This window comes from Penicillium crustosum (genome assembly GCF_028827405.1).
Source record: "Penicillium crustosum strain IBT 35664 chromosome Unknown utg000004l_segment0_segment0, whole genome shotgun sequence".
Classification (NCBI taxonomy): domain Eukaryota; kingdom Fungi; phylum Ascomycota; class Eurotiomycetes; order Eurotiales; family Aspergillaceae; genus Penicillium; species Penicillium crustosum.
The window spans coordinates 1,325,074-1,338,185 of NW_026623125.1; the positions used below are offsets into that span (position 1 = coordinate 1,325,074).

General features: G+C 48.0%; 5 protein-coding genes across 5 annotated transcripts; all 5 read left to right on the forward strand.

Annotated features, from left to right (window-relative positions):
* Positions 1–175: 175 nt before the first annotated feature.
* N7487_009561 (COP9 signalosome complex subunit 1) lies at positions 176–1,798 on the forward strand (the record flags this gene model as incomplete). The annotated part of the gene is made up of 4 exons (XM_056877291.1): positions 176–293; positions 370–414; positions 468–748; positions 800–1,798. The coding sequence occupies 4 exons, from the start codon at positions 176–178 to the stop codon at positions 1,796–1,798; spliced, it is 1,443 nt and encodes a 480-aa protein (XP_056725871.1).
* Positions 1,799–3,690: 1,892 nt separating this feature from the next.
* On the forward strand, positions 3,691–5,219 carry N7487_009562 (class I SAM-dependent methyltransferase; the record flags this gene model as incomplete). The annotated part of the gene is made up of 2 exons (XM_056877292.1): positions 3,691–4,866; positions 4,959–5,219. 2 exons carry the CDS (start codon positions 3,691–3,693, stop codon positions 5,217–5,219), a joined length of 1,437 nt encoding a protein of 478 aa, XP_056725872.1.
* Positions 5,220–5,602: 383 nt separating this feature from the next.
* Positions 5,603–7,599, forward strand: N7487_009563 (cytochrome P450; the record flags this gene model as incomplete). Its single annotated transcript, XM_056877293.1, has 5 exons — positions 5,603–5,656; positions 5,850–6,709; positions 6,808–7,084; positions 7,148–7,317; positions 7,395–7,599. 5 exons carry the CDS (start codon positions 5,603–5,605, stop codon positions 7,597–7,599), a joined length of 1,566 nt encoding a protein of 521 aa, XP_056725873.1.
* Positions 7,600–10,439: 2,840 nt separating this feature from the next.
* On the forward strand, positions 10,440–10,848 carry N7487_009564 (Intradiol ring-cleavage dioxygenase core; the record flags this gene model as incomplete). The annotated part of the gene is made up of 2 exons (XM_056877294.1): positions 10,440–10,588; positions 10,638–10,848. 2 exons carry the CDS (start codon positions 10,440–10,442, stop codon positions 10,846–10,848), a joined length of 360 nt encoding a protein of 119 aa, XP_056725874.1.
* Positions 10,849–12,169: 1,321 nt separating this feature from the next.
* N7487_009565 (Alcohol dehydrogenase superfamily zinc-type) lies at positions 12,170–12,970 on the forward strand (the record flags this gene model as incomplete). The annotated part of the gene is made up of 2 exons (XM_056877295.1): positions 12,170–12,452; positions 12,513–12,970. The coding sequence occupies 2 exons, from the start codon at positions 12,170–12,172 to the stop codon at positions 12,968–12,970; spliced, it is 741 nt and encodes a 246-aa protein (XP_056725875.1).
* Positions 12,971–13,112: the final 142 nt, after the last annotated feature.

The following is a 13,112-nucleotide window of genomic DNA, read 5'->3' on the forward strand; positions in this document are numbered from 1 at the left end:
GATTGTCACCCACCTCTCGTGCTCTCTACCCTAAGCAGCTTATTGTTCTTAGCGTTCAAATTATTTGCTGTCTTCCTTCGCCAAAAGTCTAGCTTGTTAATCAAGTTCTGTTTTGCTGAGACAATTTGCTATTCCCACTTTTCCCCGCAACGCATCATCCGAACAGCTCGACAACATGGATACCACGCTTCCAGATGCTTCTGGTCCGTCTCGGGCAGATGTGGATGCTGCAGCTCTGGAGGCCACTACAGCTGTTGCTACCCCCCGAGCTAAAGTACTTGTGAAAGTGGAAGGTTTGTTACCACCGGCGCGGGGCTATCTCCGCCATGATGCTGTGCCTAGATATCGCTGACATACTTAATTTGGCAGAGCCTCCCAAATTCGACCTTGATACTTACATTGCAAACTACACTGGTGAGTGAAATCTATTGTCTCCAGCCAGACGTTCTGTTCTAACACATGGTCAGGGCGTACCCGCTACGACCGTCTTTACCTCATTGGCACATGCTCCCCATTACTCTCGACCGACGCCCTCAAGGCAGCCATCGCCGAAGCTAAAACCAGTAAAGACGTTTCGAGATACGAGAGGGCGGTCCGCGCACTGGCGGAGGTCGCTCCGAACGACCCTGATGCTTCGCTTGATGCCGCTTGGGTCCAGGAAACCAATCGATACGTACAGGCCCAGACCGAGCGATTGGAACATGAGCTACGGGGATACAAGAATAATTTGATTAAAGAGAGCATCCGGGTAAGGAGTAAAAATATCGAGCTGGAACATGTGTGATACTGACCTCTATAGATGGGCCACGAGGATTTGGGCAATCATCATTACGAGACTGGTGACCTGTCTGCTGCCTCCAAGGCTTACTCACGTATGAGAGACTACTGCACTACCCCGAACCACATCACTTCTATGCTCTTCAAGATGGTCAATGTCGCCACAGAACGTGGTGACTGGATGTCTGTGCAGTCAAACGTGCACCGACTACGTAACTCTCAGTCGAAGCCAGAGGACGCAGCCAAAAACCTATCTAAAATTACCGCCGCTTCAGCTCTGTCACAGATGCACCAAGGCTCATATCTGGAAGCAGCAAACTCTTTCTTGTCCGTCCCGCCGGAGCTGGGCGACACCTACAACGAAGTCATCACCCCCAACGATGTCGCTGTCTACGGTGGTCTGTGTGCTCTCGCCTCTATGAACCGTGACGAACTGCAGAAAAACGTCCTTGACAGCCCGACGTTCCGCAACTTCCTTGAACTCGAGCCTCATATCCGCCGCGCCATCGCCTTCTTCTGTAACTTCAAGTTCCGCCAATGCCTTGACATTCTCGAAGCTTATCGCCCCGACTACCTCCTCGACATTCACCTTCAGCGTCATATCCCGCAATTGTACAAACGCATCCGCACCAAATCTATCGAGCAGTACATGATTCCTTTCAGCCGTGTTACACTTGACTCCATGGCGAAGATATTTTCCCCTACCGTCGTTGGCGGGGAAGCGCATCCCACGGACATTTCCTCGCCGTTTGTGCAAGAACTAGTCGGTCTCATCCAGGATGGTGTGCTGAACGCTCGCATCGATCTCGAAAAGGGATTGCTAGTGTCGAACCAGATCGACCTACGGGCGGAGGTGCAGCGTACCACGCTGGAGAGCGTATGCGAATTTAACCAGGAGGCCCATTGGCGGATTCTCCATGCCGCTGTCCTCCAAGCAGGACTAGAGGTCAAACCTGAAAAGACTGAAGGAACTGGAGTAGGAAAGGGTGCACGGATTCCTCGCGGCCCGGGTGGGAATTAATTGATGGAGACAGTACCGACCCCTCGATTCCAGGTGATCCGGGCGCATGAATGATGACGAATGAGATAATACCCCGATGCTCCAGCTGCGATTGCAACTGCATTGCAGATACTGTATGGCTTACAGAAATCAGTTCAACTTTCAGTGAGGTATTCCTGCAGGTAGATGATGTGTACTTCAACACAACCAATATCAGTAAACCCTCATAACCAGCATGAAACATCGTACAAACTGGCTCTTTAAAATGGTCATCGGGTAGCTGAAAACATATTATTCTCACCTTGTCCGACCCTTGACAGGATATCAATCCCCCCCGATCAAATCCGGGTATTAACCCTTGGCACCGTGCAACGCGATTACCTGGCCAGTGCAGTGGCAGGCTTCGAACTTTGAGAAATAGAGAGAGAACGTATAAAACCTATTATGAAATACTACATCATGCCCATAGAGGAAAAGTATTCGGGGAAAAGATTTCAAGATCAACTAGAGTTCGGCCTCCTGCATGGATACATAACCTCCTTAAGAGGGAAATGATATTACCGCCTTTTCTACCGCTTGCGACAATGAAAGGGCTTTATGATTGTCTTTCTTTGTCTCTTTGGCCTACAAATAGCCATTTTCCATACGATATCAACCTTTTTCTCTTCATACCTCCATTCATCATCGTTCCGGCCACTGGTCATATATATAGTCGTGATCAATGAACTATCTTGAATGATGAGTTGATCACCCTCAGGTGAAGCAACAAACATCCCGGCTTGGACAATAGGACCTGCTGAGTGAGTGCCTAAAACGAAGTCCGCCCGTTCAAAGCCACGGAATTGTCGTGTAACCTGTCACTTATGTTGACAACTTTTTCTCCCCATCGATACCTGCAAAACTCACATTACTTCCCAGAGAAATGAGATTGTATATTGTTGCGAGCATGGAAATATTGACTGGGCATGTGTCCCCTGAGGAGAAGAGAAGCGGGAATAGTCGCTCGAGTTGTGTATGTTTTACCCTTGGAGACGCGAACTGTTATCTAACCTTTACCCAGGCCTAGCTGGGGCGTTGAAGGCACGATATTGTGTACAGTGCTGATTCTCAAGCCCCCTCAGCGAGAACTGTTGCACGGTCCCTCCATGGTCAGTCACCTCACACTCCTTGGTATTGGATGTTGGGGAAATACGTGCTCAAAGCCATGATTGTGCTTGCGTCCACGTACGAATCCCAAGTAATACATGGGTGCGCTCCTTCCTCAAGGTACCGGGCTGTCATGAAATCCCGAATCTAGTTATATGAATACCCTCGCCATCTTTTCATGAAAAGCAAAAGTTTTTAATATTCTTCAATATTTACATACTGGCCTTGATTTTCTGCTGGCAAAAAGCTCAATTGTGGCAATATGTCGCAAACCCCTGTAGAATATTAGAATTGGCCATATACTCCGGCACTTTTCCTTTTTTGATATTACTTGTGATACACTGGTAAAAGGGCTAATTCCATAACAATTCGACTTCGTTCGCTTAAAGCAACTTGTTCCTTATCTAGCCTTTTCCTCCCTAGGACCTTCCTAAGTAGCTCGTTGCTCAGTGTGCTCGAATATCGTTACAGCATAGGTTGGCTCTCTAGAGCCACCTCTTCCCGGCATGATTGACTTCCTTTGTATTTACCCTATATGCCTGGACGACAGGCGACGCAACATGAGAATAGAACTGGGCACCGATCTATTGTCCTCTCACACATACCCAGGCGTGACAGGGAATCCTGATTCTCCGCGAATGTCGATGCAGTCTCACTACGTCCCAAATTCCACGAAAACGACCTCAGACAATCCAACTCCAAGGAATGTGTCAGCGCCTGTCCCTTGTATCCCGTTGAAACGGACTTTCGACCAAATGGAATCGGCAATGCAAGAAGCTTCAGAGTTCACTAGGCAATTGCCGCCTACTTCTTCAATTTCAGCGCCAATAATTCGTGCGTTTGGCTTGCCGGATATACCTGAGCTCCCGGTGCTGGACTCCGCGTTTGAAGCCGATGGCAATCATCGCAAAGAGAGTATTCTCTCATCGCCTGCACTGGTCCCAATTCCGGAGGAAAGCTCCGAGGACAGTGACAGCGAGGCCTTAGACCCATTGATACCTGAATCATCCCTCTCGCTCACTGAAATTGAAGTTTCAACTTCGGCTGGGAATGTTCCAATGCCGTATTCTTTGCCACCAGCTCCAATGAACCCAACCACGTCCGTTCCAGAAGTGGGCTACAATGTTTCTAACCTCGCTCCATTACCGCCATCTCTGCCTGTGAACCCTTTATCACCAGAAAGCAATCATGATAATGGATACACATCATCAGTGGCATCAACGACCGACGATTCTGACTCAGTCTTCGATGATGGACAATCAGAGAACACGTCTAGCTACACAGCCTCATTGCTATCCGACGTGAAAAACTATGCTTACGAAAATGGAAGACGTTATCACTCATACCGGGAAGGCCACTACGTCCTTCCCAATGATGAACCTGAACAAGATCGGCAAGATCTCCTCCACCACGTTCGAAACCTCGTGCTAAACGGCCGGCTCTTCCGAGCCCCACTGGACGAACACATTCAGCGTGCCCTCGACATTGGCACCGGCACCGGAATCTGGGCCATCGATTTTGCAGACAGTTTCCCCGGTGCTGAGGTAACGGGAACTGATCTGAGTCCTATCCAGCCATCATGGGTTCCACCAAACCTTCGCTTTGTGGTAGACGACGCCGAATCGCAATGGCTCTACAGCCCAAGCCGACCATTTGACTTCATCCATGCCCGGGATCTGGGCGGTGCTATCGCCGACTGGCCGCGGCTGATGCGCCAGAGCTACGAGTATCTCCGTCCCGGTGGATGGGTTGAGCTGCAGGAGTTTGAAGTTATGCTCAAGTCGGATGATGATTCAATCCTTCTTGCCCCGGCATTGTGCGAGTTTCTCGAACGACTGACTCAGGCCAGCGAGGCATTTCACCGACCTATGAATATCGCCGAAGGTCACCGGCAGCGCCTGGTTGAGGCTGGTTTTGAAGATGTTCGAGATGAGGTGTACAAGGTGCGACCCTGTGTCTCCCCTTTCTCTGCTTGATTGGATCTTAGGTTTTGTTTGCCTCTTCCGTCATGACTGACATGTGTTTTATTTTTTAGGTTCCATCCAGTGTTTGGGCTAGGGATCCCGTGCAAAAGGAAATTGGTCGGTACAACCAATGCTCCCTTCTCATGGCGGTTGAATCCTACTCGCTGGCTCTTTTCACTCGTGTCCTAGGATGGTCGAATAATGATACTCAGATTTTCCTGGCAGGGGTGCGCAAAGATCTCAAGAATCCCGCCGTGCATACTTACTGCAAGCTGCATGTCGTTTACGGTCGGAAGCCGTCTGAATCCCAGTTGAATCAGCAATTTGACTAGGGATCTTCCCGAGGATATTCGGAGTCAAAGAAACATTGTAGATAGATTTGATATGGCTCTATGTGTTTGGATGCGGGAGTAATGAGATATCCCGTTTGTGTTACGCCTTCTCCTTCCGCCTGGCCCCGATGTTATCCCTCACCCTGACGTCTGCCACTAACCGCATTCAACTGGTACAACTCAGCCTTTTTATGTTCTTTTCTCTTTTTGTTGGTCTCAGTTCAGTGTCCAATCACTCTTTCAAATCTGGAAGAAGAGAAACATTTACCAAATCCCATTCCTATCCGGCACAGAAACCAGCCAAATGACCCTAAACTAATCTGGCTTCAGGGCGGTGCATGACCCTGTGGACCTCCATGGCCTCTTTTACTTCAAATCTCACCATGTATTGGGCAACCTCGGGCCCTGGGTTTTGGAGCGCGGCTGCAGGATGCCTTGTAAGTTGCATTCACCCGTACCCCCAGCCCTCGTTTGTTTCATGCAGGAAAAGAACCCTACAGTAGAGCCCAGTCCTTCTCAGGATAGCTCCCCGAGGAAACACAGCAGCTCTGAGAAATGCAATCTTACTACTCCTTCCTCTCTGGCAGGCGTTTGCAGAGACAGTAGCGCTAATCAACATGCAATTAACAGTTCCTAGTCTGGGCCACCTACAGCATCATCTATGCCTTCTGCTTGTCCCCTCTGCGTCACTTTCCCGGTCCCAAACTGTGGGCCATATCTCGTATCCCGTCCAATATCTCCGTCATCAATGGCCAAAACCACCTAGACATTCTGGCACTTCACAAGAAGTACGGTCCCATCCTGCGCCTTGGACCCAATGAGTTGGCCTTTAATACAGCAGAGGCCTTTCGCGATATCTACGGCACCAGACCTGGTGGTTGCTTCCCCAAGAATCGGAGCCACTATATAGCCCCTGCGAATGGCGTCGATCATTTGGTCTGTGCGGTAGACCATGCGACCCACGCAAGACAGAAACGGCTGCTAGCTTATGCCTTCTCTGAGAAGGCTTTGAAAGATCAAGAAGGTCTTATCACAGGGTATGTCGATACCTTGATCACAAAATTACGGTCTCAAGTTCGGCAGGGGATAACCGTCGTCGACATTAAGAGTTGGATGAACTTTACCACTTTTGATATCACCGGTGACCTCATGTTTGGCGAGCCCTTCGACTGCCTGCAAGACAGCCAGCTTCATCCGTGGATTAAGTTGATCTTTACCTCCATGAAGGCTCTTGCCTATATTGGAGTTGTGAATCAGTTCTCTATGCTCAAGGGCCTCTTGGACCTGTTCCTTCCCGGAGAAGTCAAGCGCGTTGGTCAGGAACACTTTTATCTGAGCGCGCAGAAGGTTGATCGTCGCTTGGAGTCTAATATAGCACGGCCAGACTTTATGTCTGCTATTCTCCAGCATGGGCTGAGCGAGGAAAAGGGCCAATATCGCGAGAGCGAGCGTATTATGACTCGGGCTGAGATTCATTCTAATGGTTTTATGTGCGTGACTTTGCTACTTCTAAGTTCCTTCTGCCATTCTCCTTTTCCATTTTTCCCGTGAGAAATTGATATACCGTGCTAATTATAATCAACGACAGTTTAATCGTGGCAGGGAGCGAAACATCCGCAACCCTCTTATCTGGCTGCATCTTTTACCTGTGTACAGCTCCCCATGTCATGAGCCGACTCATCGCCGAGATCCGCTCCACCTTCAAACAGGAAAGTGACATCACTTTCCGCGCCGTGGAAGAACTCAAGTACATGAACGCTGTCATTGAGGAGTCGCTGCGTATCTACCCGCCCTTTGTGACGAGTCTGTCGCGCCTCGTACCGCAAGGTGGAGCAGCCGTGGATGGCCATTTTCTCCCTGGAGAGGTAAGTATATGTATTTTAACTTCAATATGTCACAATTGAAACCTGCGTACTAATCGCAAATAGACTGCTGTGGCATGTCACCATTACGCTTCCTACCACTCCGAGTCCAACTTCACCTTCCCAGACAAGTTCATTCCAGAGCGCTGGCTAGACTCAGACCCAGTCTTTAAGAATGATAAGAAAGATGTTTTGCAGCCATTCAGCCTTGGGCCGCGCGTCTGCCTTGGAAAACAGTGCGTTCCTCGCCATTTCCCCCATTACCCACATTGCACTATCTCAATTAATACTGATATATTATTCCCTCTAATAGTCTAGCAAACTGCGAAATCCGCCTTATCCTCTGCAAACTCCTCTATCACTTCGACATAACCTTACGCCCAGAGAGTGCCAACTGGGCTGACCAGAAAGTTTATTTCCTCTGGGATAAGCCGGCTCTCATGGTGACACTAAAAGACCGGTTTCCTGAAGCCGGAATGTCGAGCTCTCAGGAACCCATGAACCTGTTCTCAGGGTGATAAGGATGTGTTAGGGGTTGAGGTTCGTGGGTGGTTTGCATTTGTGTTTAAGTCTTACAAGAGGTACAGCAGGGGTTTGCGGCGTTTATCAGATCCATGGATTCCCTTTATTCCCGGAATGTTTATTCGATATCACTCATTTATTGGGTTGGATGGCTCGATCCTTTGCCGGTATGCCTTGCGACGGTGGCTGTAGTCGAGCTAGAGTTTGGGTTCAGTGGAGATTGCGTTTTGCCTTTTTCCTTTTTTCTTATTTCTTCGGTGTATGACATTCACTGGTTATAGCTCGGCTCCGTCGGTTACTTATTGCAAAATAATAGTCTTGTTCAGTGTTGTGGATTATTTTATTGGAGTGATATCTGAGTTGAAAGTATTGGGAAGAGTATTTCTATTTTTATTATCGGTTTACTAGCTTCATTACAGCCAAAGGTCGACATGGGGAGCCTTATGTCTGGTCTTTCGGACTGCCGCATAAGTACTGATTTTGTAGAGAATACTTGGCATTTGTTGATACACAGAGCCTGACATGATTGTTAGGCTTCGGCCGGCGATTTATGTAACGCTCTTCTGTTTCTTTTTAGGGAATCAATCGCCTTTCCCTCCTCTTAACTTCCTTATCAGCCCTCCCCTGGGCGATATAAAAGTGGGGTATGTACGTATATTAGAGAAAAGGAAATTCCCTGATTCCCGGAATCCCTGAAGTGGGCCGATAAACCCCGTTTGAAATACGAAGTGCTTATGCTTCACCAGAAAGACATATCCCCTGATCAAGGACTTTTCTCAACATACATGACCATTAGGGCCCTCTAGACCAGCTACTTTGATATCTCCTATGACACCTTTGTCGGGCGAAGTCCCTCTGGAATGACTGCCTGATTTTGGCGGGCTTTATGGCCATGAAACTTGACGGCCCGGTCTGGTAGTTTCAATTGATCAGGCTTGATATTCAAAGAAATATCACATTCCAAGGTGTCCATCTGCGGGATAAATCGCCTGTCGGACTTGCTCGTTTGCACGGCTGTATATCCGAGGACATAGTGTATGGTTGATTTGGAGGGAGGTTTTCCTTGGCTGGGAAGTGAGAGAAATGCTAGAAGAAACAGTGGACAAGTTTGGCTTCTACATGGATTACTACTAATCCAAATATGGACTAGGTATGTCTCGAGGACGGGTCGAGAACGAAGTCGTGAGACTCCAAAATACTAGAGATATAATTACAGAGCGTTATTCATCCCTCTTTTTTTTTGAAAAATTCATACGGACGTCAGGTTATAATCCACAACGGATCTTCATTTGATGCATAATATCTGACAAATCAAAGTAGAGACCATATCGGATACGCGCCGAGGGCCACCACGTCAGCTCGCTTGTGCCAAGTCTTTCGTCCTAGATAGTAATCCACTGTGATTGAGATAAAGTGCTTTGCATAGTAGAGTGTCGTCTACAGCCTGCCTTGTTGGAATGTCCCAGACAGGCCTAAGGTGATGCCAAGACCTTTCTTTACAGGCTTATATGCTTTAATAAAAGTGGAGTACATGCATGCGTCGGACAATTGCTGCCATGCATTGTGCCTTGTGGAATATTTTATACTCAGTTAATGTTTGTCTTTCCCGCGGTAATGTGGTCCGAAACACATAGGGGGTCTTGGGAATACTAATACGGTGTCGTCGTTATAAACTAGATCGCCAAGATTAAGTACACGCATGGTGACTACGCGTCTGTTGCAGCCAGCGAAAACCTCAACATCCAGAAAGTCTACCAGGAACCGATGCTTGTTATAGCGTGCCCGCGAGGCACCGGTGTGATAATGATCGCTGCTGGTTTATGCTCTATCTGTTGCGCCTTGCTCGTCGCTATCCGTGCATAGTATAGAACGTACGTATGTCATTATGCAATGGCCGTGTTTGGGAACATGAAAACATCAGGGAACTCCATATTGACCGCCATGTTAATTCCCACCAATCCTTCGCACGGGATTAATAAAGAAGCGTTATTGGTGGGGGTTTATGCTTTACATGCGCATACCTAGTGTAGTGGGGGGGCATGGTCTCCCACTACTACGCGCTTGCACCTATCCTCTTATTTATGCAGGTGGATAATATGTAAGTAAGTTAGTAAAAATTAGTGTTTCGGAGGTTGCAAGTAGTAAGTACAACATAGTTTACAGATTGACAATACACACTCCTACACCTCTCTCGATTGACTTCCTGGTTTGCTGTCCTGGTTGCCTGTGTATGCTATGGAAGGTATGAAGTCCAATTACGACTGCCGAATCGACGGGCAAAACACTTGGATGATCCACTCGGAACGGAACTCCTTTACACTACGGAGTATAACCACCGCACTTGGCACTTTTTACAAGGTCCACATGGAGAATTATTTTAACAATACTTGCAAATTATATCTTAGCTTTTCTAAATGTATCCATGATCATCGGTGTATCCACCCTCACGCTACTAAAATTGCCTTTCGAGGAACGTTATTGCTCCGTCCAGAAGGTCCGAGTTCTAATCAACAGCTCGATTACTGGCTACATCTTCTTCAAGCCTGGTTTCACTGTGTCCGTCCGGCGGTGCCTACTCCGTTCAAACCCAAAAGTCTATTGTGTACCTTACGTTGCTGAGGAACAACATAGTTCTAATTCGTCGAGCTGCAATGAATGAATCCACCTCCTACGTCCTTCTCCCTGAAGTGGTACACTTCATGTCCAGGAAAGGGGGATGGGGCATACATAAAAGGGAGGAGGGATCCGCGTTGGAAGCTTCTTTTTCTTCCATCATCTCCAACAAATCTACTCATCTCCAACAAATCTACTCAATTCGGCTTTCTGTTCAAGCAAAATGGTTCACATTGCATCTGCTCTCGCCGTCGGCCTTCTCGGTCTGGCTGGTGCTGTTTCTGCTCACCCCGGCCACGACCATCGCGCTGAAGCTGCTGAGCGCCGCGCTTTCCTGGACAAAGCTAGTGTTCACCAACGCAGCTTGTCAAAGTGCGCCACTACGCTCAAGGCCCGAGGTCGAGAAGACTGCCCCCTATAGCACCAACACCCAGGAGCTGACCACCAACGCCGAAGACTCCATCCTCTCCGAGGAGGCTGACACCATCGACCCCGTCATGGAGTACGTCTACCTCGGCGACTCTGTCTCCGACGGTATCTTCGCCTGGATCACCATGGGTGTGGACCCCACCACCGATACCACTGTCACCCCTGCTGCCTACTACACCGAGGATGGTGGCGTTGAGAACTAGAGCTCTGGTTCCAGCACGGGTTGTGGAGGTGGCTCTGCCCCCAGCGGTACCACCTCCAGCAGCAGCAGCAGCTCCAACCCCTTCTACATTCAATGTGGATGAGTTTCAGTAAGGATTTTGTTTGATGTAAAGCCTGTTTTACTCTAAATTGGAGGGCCTCGATACGGATTTGAGTTGATTTGGTTACTGTATTTTCTCATTCGGGATATCTACGCACAACAACTTGCATGATACGCCAGTCTCCAACCGCCTGGCTTTTATGTATAGACTTTTTAAATTAGCCCTAAAAAGAATTCACACCTCTTTTCGCAGATCTCTCATTCTAGTCCAAGCACTTCTAGAACTGAATATCATTAAATACCTCTGAATCCCCTCTCAGTCATAGATCTTCCACCTCAGCAGATCTGATGAGCTTTTCAGCATCTTCACTGTGTGCTCGGACTTGGATATGAAATGGGGATGGATGACTGATAATGCCAGGCAGGAACTCAGCTAGGAGATATATTTCCTTGCCATCCTCTGCGACGTGTTTCGCAATATCAAGACCGCGAGTGAATTTGCGATAATGAGGAACAGGCTTGTGTCGGCGAGAAAACGACCAGAACAGATCCGGCGTCCGAATCTAAGAACGAGCTTTTGAGAATCGCACTCGGGAGCAACGCCATCCTCATGTTAAAAGAATCAACCAGGATTGAATTCCATTGGCTCATTATATATTTCAGGATCGTGTGCGAATAACCTAAGATATGATGACGCTCGAAAATCCTCGCTCGGTAGATGCTTCTAGTCATACTCCCTTCTATATTATTCAAGAAAGTCATCTGTTCAAATATCTCCAAATGTAGCCCCATCTGGGGCATGTAATTTAGCCCGTCAATTGAAGAAATCAGAGACATCCGCACAAAATCATAGGTGTTTTGCCGATCCCTGCATAACAGATTCCCTGTGAGGTAATAATATTAAGCCTTATGAGCCTAGCCCCGAGACGGAGATCGGTTATAATTACCTTGGAGTATATTCACCTTCTAAATTCACAGATTAGGCCATGATATTCATCTTTTGGCGTCTGTGTAATGCCTTATCCGGCACGCTCTTTGTTACACGGTTTCCGAATTTAAGATTCACGCATATAGGATAGCGGCTTGAAGTTTAATCCCTCATACGAGATACGTTAGCAGCCAAGACGGTCATTACATGGCCCCGGGAGTAACCTTGACAGGATAGTTAAATGTTACCGCTCATCACACTTCAATGTCGGGAACTCTGAACCCAGTTCATATTCACCCCACCACTCATCTCATTACACAATAAATAGTATACAATGGATGTCTCATTTGAAGTCTTCCGCGGTTCACCCAGTGGTCATATTGTATCGGATACTACAACTCGAATCTTAGGACCCAATGAGGTCTATATTGAAATTACTCACTCGGGCATATGTGGAACGGATGAGCATTTTGTGAAATCAACCCAAGTCCTCGGCCATGAAGGTATCGGCATCATTAAGCTTCTGGGTTCAAACGTAACCACAGTCATGGTTGGTGACCGTGTTGGCTTTGGATATGTGCGCAAGGTCTGCAGTGCCTGTGATAACTGTGGAACTGGTTTGCATTTACTCTACATACTATTACTATTGAACTATGGGTTCTAATACTCACCCTCAGGTTGGGATCAATACTGCCGAAGCGCTAGGATCTACGGTGAATGTGATTTTGACGTCGGCACCTTCGGCCATGGCACAGTCTGGGATGTCAGTTGTGTCTTTCCCATTCCCGATGGCTATTTATCTGAAGATGCAGCGCCCCTGCTATGTGCTGGCGCCACGGTCTGGAACTGCCTGAGTCATTTCCATGCTCGCCCAACAGAGCGGGTTGGCATCCTCGGCGTTGGTGGCCTGGGCCATTTGGCCATCAAGATTGCTGCCGAGATTGGATGCCATGTTGTAGTCCTATCTCGAACTGACGATAAGCAAGAGGATGCGCTTCGATATGGCGCAGGGGAGTTTCATGTTCTAGATCAGATTGACCACTCCTCCTTTCGGCCGTTAAAGCATCTGTTGCTCTGTGGAAGTTACTTCCTCAATCAAGCATCGTTAGTCCTCTCCATTATGATAGAGCAGTGAAATATATACTAAATTTTTGGTGGGGAGATTGATACGACTCATGGATACCAAAGGGACTATTTATCCCCTGACCATTTCGCAGACAGAAACACCCGTCCCATTTCTCCCCTTGAACAATCGTGGCGTTCGAATCCAAGGAAGT